Source organism: Spea bombifrons, chromosome 6 (assembly GCF_027358695.1).
Source record: "Spea bombifrons isolate aSpeBom1 chromosome 6, aSpeBom1.2.pri, whole genome shotgun sequence".
In the NCBI taxonomy this organism is placed as follows: Eukaryota; Metazoa; Chordata; class Amphibia; order Anura; family Pelobatidae; genus Spea; species Spea bombifrons.
In genome coordinates this window covers 40,169,801-40,180,778 of record NC_071092.1, presented here as the reverse complement: position 1 = coordinate 40,180,778, position 10,978 = coordinate 40,169,801, and the positions used below count along the sequence as shown (strand labels likewise).

The 10,978-nt window shown below is 43.7% G+C and overlaps 1 protein-coding gene across 1 annotated transcript; it reads left to right on the top strand.

The window, feature by feature from the left end:
* Positions 1 to 4,041: 4,041 nt before the first annotated feature.
* On the top strand, positions 4,042 to 10,756 carry CDKN2C (cyclin dependent kinase inhibitor 2C). Its single transcript, XM_053469846.1, has 3 exons — positions 4,042 to 4,153; positions 4,197 to 5,642; positions 9,484 to 10,756. Exons 2-3 carry the CDS (start codon positions 5,178 to 5,180, stop codon positions 9,859 to 9,861), a joined length of 843 nt encoding a protein of 280 aa, XP_053325821.1. The 5' UTR covers positions 4,042 to 4,153; positions 4,197 to 5,177; the 3' UTR covers positions 9,862 to 10,756.
* Positions 10,757 to 10,978: the final 222 nt, after the last annotated feature.

The window sequence follows — 10,978 nt, the reverse complement described above, 5'->3', positions numbered from 1 at the left end:
TGCTCGTCACTTGAGGTCGCAATGAGAGGCAGTTTTCGGCTGCTCGCGTCACGTGAGCAATCGTCACTGCTGCCGGTTCCATGACAGCTTCAATTGGCGGAAGTGCCCGCTGTTGGAGCCGTTCGTGTGCCGCTTGTGGCTGAGTAGTTTCCGTTACAGAGAAGTTACCCAGCCCAGAGAGCGGGGTTTAGGTATCTATGAGGGGTCGTGGAAACCGTGGATCTGACACGATTTTCTGGCTACGTACAGAGCCAGAGTTAGTGACGGGTTCTGGGGGGGCTGCATGGGGTCGTTGGGGCTTTATGGTATTTTGGCAAAAAGGTGGGAACTTCATGTGAGGATCTTAGGCAGTCAGTCAGCATTTCAGTTCTTTTTTGTGACCCATATTCAAAGTGATACACGCGCGCCAGTTGGGGACCGCACCGAGCACTGTACCAAGATGACTGTACCAAGATGACTGTATCAAGACGACTGTACCAAGGACGGCCTGCGTCATTTTGGATGACTCTTTAAGGTGTTTTTTCCCAAGAACTATACTGGGGCTGACGGACCGTACCGGGGCCCTGACAGACCGTACTGTGGACTGGCTTTCTGGTGAGGACTGTCTGTTGGCGGGTCATACTGGGGATTGTTGGTTGACTGGGAATGAGTCTGAGTGATGGCTGTCTGTTCCACCAGGCATGATGTTCACAGCTTTCTGGAGAATATTAGAGGCTGCCTGTCCCTTCGGTCTGGTTCCGAGGGCGCCAGAGTCTTTCAATGAGCACCGAGTGTGCACCGCATAGTTAGTGTGACAAGACGCCGCCATGCAACCGCCCCTCAGTATTTTGTGATAAAAACCAAATTCACCTGACTGATACAGACACCTGAGACTGTCTACTGATACTGAGTGTTACTTGTTACAATCAGATGCTAGTTTGTATCTGAGTTACGCAATGTTATTAGATGACTGTCAGAAACTAATTGTGCTATCACATTGTGACGCTGACGGTGATGCAGTTACACTGTTGTTACAGTAACTCATCAGCTGCCAGTTACTGGTGCCAGGTGTTATATGGCAGAAGCCAGTACGGTGTATCCACCAGGGGGTGATGCTGCCCACTGCGGACTGTCTACACTGAATAATTGTTGAAGGTCGGGGTCTTGGCCAGCATTAGGGTCAGATTCTGCCTGCAGCAGTGACAGTGGCTGATTGTAATAATAAAGTGTTTACTGTGATTCTAATACTAATTATAGTTATATACTATATACATACTTATATACTACTTGTTATGTCCTGTCTACCAGGTGTACAGCACTACGGAATTTGGTGGCGCTATAGAAAACAATAAATAATATATTTAAAACAATTGCACCGATTGAAACACAACAAGCTCATTTCTTTAATAAACTGACATAATCGATAGTCTGCAAGGATGAAGTTTACCAGTTTACATCTATTAAATCTCAGAGGGGCCAACCCCACCATGGGGCACAGAGCTGGTTAGGTCGTCTCCAGGATCCAGGGCCTGATTAACAGCGAAGCACGTGGAGCAATTGGTCCAGAGCCTCAATGTTCTGATAGGTCCATACCACAGAGCGCTGATGCGAATGGGTCCCGCAACACGTAGCAAGCATCCTCCCTCACTGATACTCCGATACTGATACTATATGTATATTTGTGTACAAGTGGTTGTGTATATGTGTGCACAAAAATGTAAGAGGCAAACAAGCAAGGTAAAACAAAGAAAGGTAAAGAAAATTAAAGAAAAGATGCAAAATAGACATAGGGCAAAATTAATTGCTAAAGAGGGATAAAAGCATAGACCAGAAGGAAAAAAGATCTTGCTAAAGGCAGGAAATCCAGAGAACAGGGTCATTCCTGACTAGTTGCCCTGTGGCGCAAAACTCCTTAATCTGCTCTTGGCCAGATTTTGCCTGAATTAAGGGGCCTGTTGCCCGGGAGCACCTCTGCATACGCTGCCTGGTGGGCACTGCCTGTGGCCAAAGACACAGTGGCCAAGGGCTGGCCCTGAGAATTCAGACAGTCACAGCAGAAAAGAAGAGGCCTCAAATTATATGAAGAACACACACATTAACCCGTTTGTGTCGGGAAAGTGGGATCACTAAGTGATGGTGAAAATACTAAACAGATTTCTCTCGGGTTCCAATCTCACACTACTAAAATATTGGTGGCCTAAACTAGTGTCTACAGGAACCAAGCGCTGCTTGTATAGGGATTTGTTATTAGGAAGGGCGAGACCCAGTGAGCTTCTTCCGCAAGTAGGGTTGAGTTGTATAGGTAATTTGGGAGATTTTTTAAACCCTCCTCTGTCTTTTATCTATGCATTATTATTATTATTATTATTATCTTTTATTTATATAGCGCCAACAATTTAAGCAGCACTTAATACAATATATATATTCAAGGGGTATGACAAGACGAGAATTGACAGACTAAGACAAACCGATACATTAGGTGGAGAGAGCCCGGCTCGCAAACGTACAATCTTGCAATCATTATAAAGGGTCATGACAGCTTTACTTGGAGGAGTTCAGTGGGGTTCGCCCCTTTATAATGTCCAGGCACCTCTTTAGTACATATACCCTCAGTGGGGTAGATTCCTCTAAAATAAGTTATTAAATGTAATGTCATCTCAGCGTCCAGATTCCTGTTCAGTAGGAATACAATCCAATTTTTTTAATAATAGAATCATTAAGGTTCTATGAAATGTATTTTAATAGTTCTATAGTCTGGCAGTGTTTGTTAGATAAAGGGAAAAACCAAGATCATACAGCAGGGGGCGCGCCGGAGCAGAGCAGAAAAAGGCTGACTTGTACATTTTCAACTAAAACCTGATGTGTTGGGAAGCTGGAGGCTTAAGCTGTGCTGCTGCTGCTGCTGCGAAGAGCTGTCCTGTAGTGATCGCTCCACATTTAGAGTTTCAGAATGACTCCTAAAACACGGAACCCAAGCCTTCTATACTGCCCGTGTCTCCAGGCGCCGCTGCTTTATACGTGCAGGTGACTCCTGTGTATAGTTACATAGATCACGAGCTCTGTCCGCATTTATCTCTCTGCACCTGCTGTCAGCCAATAGGCTACAAGAGAAAGCAGAGGAGAGCCGCTGGATCCAACTCTCATCACCCCCGGCAAGAACATAAAGGAAATTAACAGGAAACGTCCACTGTCCTCATGACACGCACTCTATTACAATGACTATACATATTAACCCTTTAAAGGATCTTACTGAATATAGACGTGAAGGTATCTTGGTAAACATTGAATGATATCGGTATAACCGTTGTAAGAACCCCACTGCATTTGTTTGTCCACGGAACACCCTTCAAAAGACATATATTGGGTCACTGAAACGAATTCTATAAATGGGTGTCTGTAGTCTATGAAACCACTACTTTTACTGCGTTGAACCAATGAAAGGTAACGGCTTCCATTAAACACTCGTAGCCCGGTGCAGAGCGACGGATTTCTCGGTCCTCCTTAAGATTGTGCCGTTGGTATGGGCGTGGCCGTGGGCGTGGTTTTGCTGGGGGCGGGCCCACTCGAGAGCGCTCATTTTTTTTTCTTTTCAAAAAAAGCTGAAGAAGAAAAACCGGCAGCGCGTGAGCTAAAGGGGGGGGCTGACAGGCAGAGGGGGTACTGGGCGGAATGGGGGGGGTCTGAGAGCATGGAGAAGATACAGTCATAGAGTAATAAGGATTGTAACAGAGGTAAGAAGATGGAGTGATTGACAGGAGGGTAAAGGACAGGATGTGAGGGTGACAGGGCAATGGGTACTCTGCTGGTGAGAAGCGTCAACTCCCATTACCCCCAGCCGCGCTCCACTTGCCTTAGTGTAATGGGTGTTGAGGAGATATACCATCTGGGAAGCTCCAGATTGACTTGTTTGGGCGGACAGTATGGAAATCGGTGTAAGAAGGGAAAGGTGGGCGTTTGGTCGGGGGCGGGGGGCTAGACGGGGTATAAGGGGAGCCCGGAGAGGGGTGAGTTCAGGCATGCAGGGTGGACACGGGGCAGTCTGACAGCAGCTGTGACACGGGGAGGAGGAGGAAGGAGAGAAGCTAATCACAGATAAATGACAGGCGGAGAGAAAGGGGGAGAGCAATGACAGTGAGGGAGAGGGGCAGATCAGAGAGAGCAGTGACAGGGGTAGGTGGTAGGGGAGACGTGCATTCGAGTGACAGGAGGGGCGGTAGGAGTTGGGGTAAGAGAGGCAGGACACATGGCAGTGACACTGTGTGGGGAGCACAGATTGGGGCTGATTCGGGAGCCCAGCATGTACCACACCGGAGGGGGCAATGCACGGGAAGCGTAACACACGCCCTGCACCGGAGACACACTCCCCGCTGCTCTACGAGGATAGCCGTGAACTGCACAGCCCCGGAGACTGCACTACCCCCGCCAGGCAGGACGGCCCGTGCGCTCGGGGGATACGGACGGCAGCATCTGATTTCTTTGATCACTCGCTGTCCCGGAATCCGGTGCTTTCTTCTATTCTCTGTTGTGGATTTCAAATGATTTCAGTTGAAAGAGGCGATACATTCCGTACAGCGGAGGCTGCACCGCAGGGGGCTGTAATCCGGATTGACGATACAATCTGCTTTTCCGTTCAGCGCTATTCGCCGTTCTGCGGGCGGTGTTTGGGACTGTTCCGCGAACTCTGCCGTTACTTTGTATCTCTCTCTATTCCCGGAGGCTGCATACTGGGTGTCATTTACGCCGCTCCGGAGGATGTCACCCCGCACACCGGTATTAGGGAGGCAGTGCTAGTTACCTGTCCTCCATTTGTATATATTGTGTCCCGCAGTGAGAGGAGGGAATGAAGACCACTAGAGGGAGGCTGCAGAGGGCAGGTAATGAAGAACCGATCGGAGAAATTGCTAAAAGAAAAGAATTTCCCAGCTGGGTGGAGGGGGTCCCAGAAGAAGCTTTTGCAGCGGGGGCTTCAAGGAGACTATTGAGGCTTCGAATGGTAGAAGAGGCAAACTGAGCAAGTGAAAGCTGCAGGATAAGAGAGCTGGCAAAAAAAGAAGGGAGCCATTAGGAGGGACTGGGATCTGCTGAATGTGCATAAAGTACTGGAGGAGACAGCAGGGGAGAGAGAGAGGCAGAGGAGAGACGGCTATGGGCAGGGAGGTAGCAGATCAGATGGAGGGTTTGGGGCACAATGAATACTGATGAGGTGTGGAGGGGTCATCAGGGCAGATATGATGCTGTGGCAGAGTGGAGGCTGGCAGGAGGAGAATATGGAGGCTGCCGGTGATTTGATTGGCGGCAAGACTGAGGAAGAAGAGACCGCTGAAGAATGGAGGGAGGCAATACTGGAAAGGAGTTGTGGAAGAGAGAGGAGAGACTACAGGAGAAGCTCATCACGTGTGCCCGGGGGCGGGGACCTGGCAAGGGCTTTTTTACTAGTATTTACTACAAGCGATCCCCCTATTAGCTCAGAACCCCGGCTGTCAGCCTGTCCATGCCATGCCGAATTAACCCGCGGCCCTAGACCCCCGCCCAGTATGGCAGATCCTCTCGGGGACCTGATGTCAGCGGCCGCTGCCCGGGGGGATGTGGATCAGCTAGTGGACCTGCTGCGGAGGGCGCCGGACGTAGATGCGCCCAATAGATTCGGGAGGACAGCTCTGCAGGTGGGTGTGAGCCCGGGGGTAGGGGGTATGGGGCAGGTGAACACTCTCTGGGGGGCTTAAATAGCATCGATCATTGGCTTGAACCTGTTTCAGACCGAGGGGTGTCTTGAAGGGCCTATAAGCACAAGGGGTTAATTGCCCCCACACTGAAATTCGCTTTTTTTCCTGCCCCAGTCCTGTTTGAACCGGAGTGGCCCTAGAATACGAATTAAGTAGGAGACACATAAGCAGCGCCCGTCCCCCTGATACAAACCGTATTTATTTAAGTGATTGAAGCACCGGGATTCTTGAAAAAGGTTAGCGGGCGTTAAGAAAAAAAGGCAAACAACGGGTGTAAATCCGCGTCCTCCCCATATCAGCGCCGATCACACCCGCTTTATTTGCGTTAATAAATAAATGATAAACCGATATAGTGCGGAAAGTCAGGGGTTAATCCCAAAGCAGGTAACGCATCTCAGACTCAGCGAGTCCCGCATTCTGTAAATCGCGCAAAATCCATTTTGTGGCAGGTAGTACGGACACTGGTGGCTGTTAACCCTTCGCAGGCTACTGCTTTGCCATCTCCTATTACTTTTATTATGTACTTCCTCCCCCCATTTGTTGCCACTGGGGCCTGCAGCTTATTTGGCATTTGCCCCTCTAGCAGGCAGTGCCCACGTGGTAACTTTTCGGGTGAATTGTTCCAAAAAAAAAAAAAATCAGTTAAAATCTCTTTTTTCGGTAGCGATTTATGAATAAGACACGGTGAGATATGAAAGGGATCGCACAGAGCCACAGGATTATGGATCACAGCAAACGGGGAGATAATTGTTACAGATATAATGGGACAGAGTATCTCAGCCTAAGAAAGCAGACACAGATCAGAGGGGAAAAAGAATATTCGGAGAGAAAACATATATGTGTTCTATACATTTAAATCATCACGGTGTATGTGTGTGTGTTTCTGTCCATATATACGTATACATAGATATGTAATATATATGTGTGTGTCTGTATATATATATATATATAATATGAACTGCTATGGTATAGATATATATACTCCATGTTTTTATATATAGACAGATACACGTATTGAGGTTACTATATTTTATATATATATATATATATATAGATATATATATATACACGTGGATGCACACACACAAATATATCTATATATTTATATCTGTAAAATATAGTAACTGCTATGTGTGTATCTGCCTCTCTCTATATATATTATGTAGTAGGCATTTATATGTATTTAAATATGCCATAGCTGTTCATGTTATTTAAAAATATATATATATATATATATATATATATATATATAAATATAGATTACTACATATATATATATATATATATATATATATATATATACATGCACAATACAAAAATAAGCTTTTACATTTGATTTGTGTATATGTAGGTTAAATATATTATCACTCCTTCATAGACATTTGGTGTATTGTGAATATTTGGTGGATATAACATCCTATATAAAGACCCCTCTAATATTACATGGGGGAGCCCAGAGCAGAGAGAAATATTAATGGTTTTACTGGTATTACTGGTATTAATATCACACACTGCTAAGTCCATTAATTTGGCCCAGTAAACCCTAAGGTGGGGCAGAGGATCTCACACACCCGCATTGCATCATTTGGGTTTCTCTGATTATTGTGATTGTGCATCGAAAACAAAATGATGCATCGATAAAACCGATTATTGTTAAACATAAACATGTTCTAAACAGCCTTATTCTAACCCAAAAATGAATTAAGATAAATGAGACACCCCAGCCTTGCTGGCTTCAACCAGGAAGCTAGGATAGGCCTCAACTTTCAGAATGTCCAGAAGGTGAGAGCCCTGACACCCCGAGAGCTGTATGTCTTAAGACTTTCTCAGTAACACTTTAGCAACCTCCACTATAGCAGCTCCTGGGCATTAACCCCTTGTGTGCCAACAGAGGGAACGAGACATTACCCTTCCGACATTACTCCTAGACATGAATATTTGTTTCTAATTAAATCGCGATCGTTTTTTTATCACGAATGAACTGTTTTATTTGAACAGAAATGAATGGAGGGTAACTTAGAAAATAATTAAAAATGATTCAGTAATTGGTTTGATGTCACCATATCTGCATGTATTATAAGATGTATTGCTGCTAACAGCTTAATACAGATAAGTACGGCACAAAAATCTAAATTAGCCTAATATATTTAACATTTTCAGTTTCGATGATTTAGGGGACGATGATTAAGGGGACTAAATTTATTTATTTAAAAAGCATTATTATTTTTCATATAATTGTGCTTTAAGATGATTTTAGCGATTAAATACAAGGGCTACATATATTAATGTGATTTCATTTAACCTTGTGTGTGAATATATGAGTGGAGAAATATTTTGCCAATTCCTATATTATTATTATGATTATTATTAGTTGTTATTATTATATAAAGATAATTATTATATAAATGATCATTTATATGTATAAAGATTTTACTATTAGCATGAATACAGAAGTCTAAGATGGAAACCAATGTAATGTAAGAATTATAAGAGGACACAATATTCTGCGTATACATTCTAGATCGTAAAATCAGGTTGGCACCAGACTGTTAACCCTTTCAGTACCGGGTGAGCTACCCTTGTCTGGCCCTCTTGAACTCGAAGGGCTTTATAATCCAATCTCTATGATCCCTAAGCATTTTTGTAACAATGTATATGGGGGGGGGTCCCATGTTAATTGATAACTGATTGATAAAATAAAACAATAATCCACAGTAAATAACACGTTAAAAGTGATTCTCATAACACTGAATACAAAGCAGCTTCTAGGGTGTCTGCAGCGAAATCCCTCGTAAGCCTTAGCACATTGAGACACACCTTTGGTAAAGTAAGATCATCTGCTTGTCTGGAGCTGCGACCCAGCGAAGGTGCAGGGCCAGAGCTCGTCATCCTGAAGTGTTGGGGAATCGCTTGGAGGAGTTTGATGGATACACATAGAATACAAACAGACTGTATTTATTAACATAGTTTATATATTCTGCAAAGTGGGTTTTAACAAATTACTGTGTATCTATGTTCATTCAAACCTAAAGGGGGTGGAGATGTATACATCATACAGCTATCTATCTATCTATCTATCTATCTATCTATCTATCTATCTATCTATCTATCTATCTCTATTTGTAACTATTTATTTATCTATCAATCTATTTTATAACTATTGTAACTATAAATCTAATTATCAATTTTTGTATCAATCTATTTCTCAATCTGACTATATGTATTTTTCTATATCTGCAACTATCTATCTATCTATCTATCTATCTATCTATCTATCTATCTATCTATCTATCTATCTATCTATCTATCTATCTATCTATCCATCCATCCAGCATAGATTTATTCTTTCAATTTAGAAGAAGTAATTTACCCCAAAGGCCCAAGGTTAAAATATTTTCAATAAACATTCGGGCATTTTACTTTATAAACCGTCTCTTGCAGGTAAATAGGTTTCCATTTTTTCTGATCCTCGTTAAGGAGTTTTGTAGTTTTATTAAAATATCATTTTCCTGTTATGTAAATATAAAATTATGCGAGGACTCAATGGAGATAAATAACTCCAAACTCTGCATCTCCCGATTTCTCCAAGACACTGGGCACCAACCTGCTGAATTATATTGAGACAGACAGATTGATTGATAGATTGAGGGATGGATAGATAGAGATAAATAAATGGATGGATGGATAGATATTTACCAAAGTAACTGTTACAATGAAGCCCTCGGGTTCCTACAGTATGGATATGACTGAGAGTGGGTGCTTAGCCTGTCTGTCTCCCCAGGTGATGAGGCTGGGGAATCCGGCCATAGCCAGGCTCCTGCTCCGGAGAGGCGCTAACCCCAATCTGAGGGATAGCACCGGCTTCTCTGTGCTCCATGATGCGGCCAGGGCCGGCTTCCAGGACACCGTGCAGACGCTCCTAGACTTCCAGGCGAATGTCAACATCCAGGACAACGAAGGGAACCTCCCCCTGCACCTGGCAGCCAAGGAAGGTCACCTCCCAGTGGTCAAGTTCCTGGTCCTCCACACAGACACCCAGGTGGACCATAGGAACAGGCATGGAGACACCCCGAGTGACATGGCCAGACTGTACAACAGACAGGAGGTTCTGCAGTGGATGGAGGCCAATGCCAGGGGACAGGCTGCACAGCCGGAATGAGACGCTACAAAGAGCCACTATCCCCTGTGACTATGAACAAAACACATCCTCATTACCACCACAGAGGGCTTGGAGGAACATGCTGGCCCTCTGGAAGGGAAGTGGTTAAAAAAAAATTCTTTTTTTCCCCTCTTTTCACTGAACTTTCACAGTGTCGTCATCTAGACTATTTTTTCTTTTTTTTATTTCGATATAACTGTGATCTTCGAAGGGGTGGGGTGGGTGGCAGCTAATTGTAGCACTTCTTACAAAGAAGCCAGTCAGGGGGGTGATTGACTGGATGCAGCACTATGATGGGAGGGCTGGGGTGTGAAATGTAGGAATTTATTTGTGTTTTGTATTTTATAAACAGCATATTACCTCCTGTAATCTATCCAGTCTTAACCCTATGAGTGCTGACGCTCCGATAGCCCATCTGATCCTCAATGTATGGGTCGAATTAGCTTTAAAAAAAAAACCCTGATCCCCATTCTACCAAGATTTTGTTGCTGGGATGAAAATGTCACCTGGCAGGGTAATACACCAGCCTCAGTAACACTGATTCTATGCTGTGAACCGTGGGGTACTAGTATCAATATCAGTATTATTGAAGCAATTTTATCTTTTTTTTTTTAATTCAGATTCTCTTTAACTCCTTCAGTGCCACAAAATGTAAAAATAATATCAATACTTAGCAATGCCTTGGCAGTTATCCATTATCGGTGAAGTGTGTTGCTGTTCCTTTGATGTAATTTCCCTTTTAAATTGCATGCATGTAGGACACACAGTGATTGAGAGATTTTTCACTGTACAGAAGAAAATAGGGCTTATTCTAGTAAATTCTGCAATCTGTAAATGGTTACTATTTTGTTTCATTGTGCAAAATCTAGTAAACAAAAATCAAGAAAAGACACAATATATTGCCTTTTTTTGTCATGATCATTGGCGAGCTTTTTATACTGTGTGCAGTAATCTTGCTTCTCAACCACTGGCAGTGAATGTGTTAACCCACACATTATATTAACGGGATCGTCAGAGGAGAGAGCTTTTAACTCTTCGGTCTTGAAGAATAAAAAAAAACAAACAAGATTTTCAGAGTTTAGTTGTGTTCTGCTTATCAAACAGACATTCATTATCT

What these genes read in the sequence shown, in the direction of transcription:
- CDKN2C (XM_053469846.1), top strand. Translation starts at nt 5,178, where the DNA reads ATGAGGTGTGGAGGGGTCATCAGGGCAGATATGATGCTGTGGCAGAGT. An exon ending in TCGGGAGGACAGCTCTGCAG is followed by an intron (nt 5,643 to 9,483) that starts GTGGGTGTGAGC and finishes CTGTCTCCCCAG; the next exon opens with GTGATGAGGCTGGGGAATCC.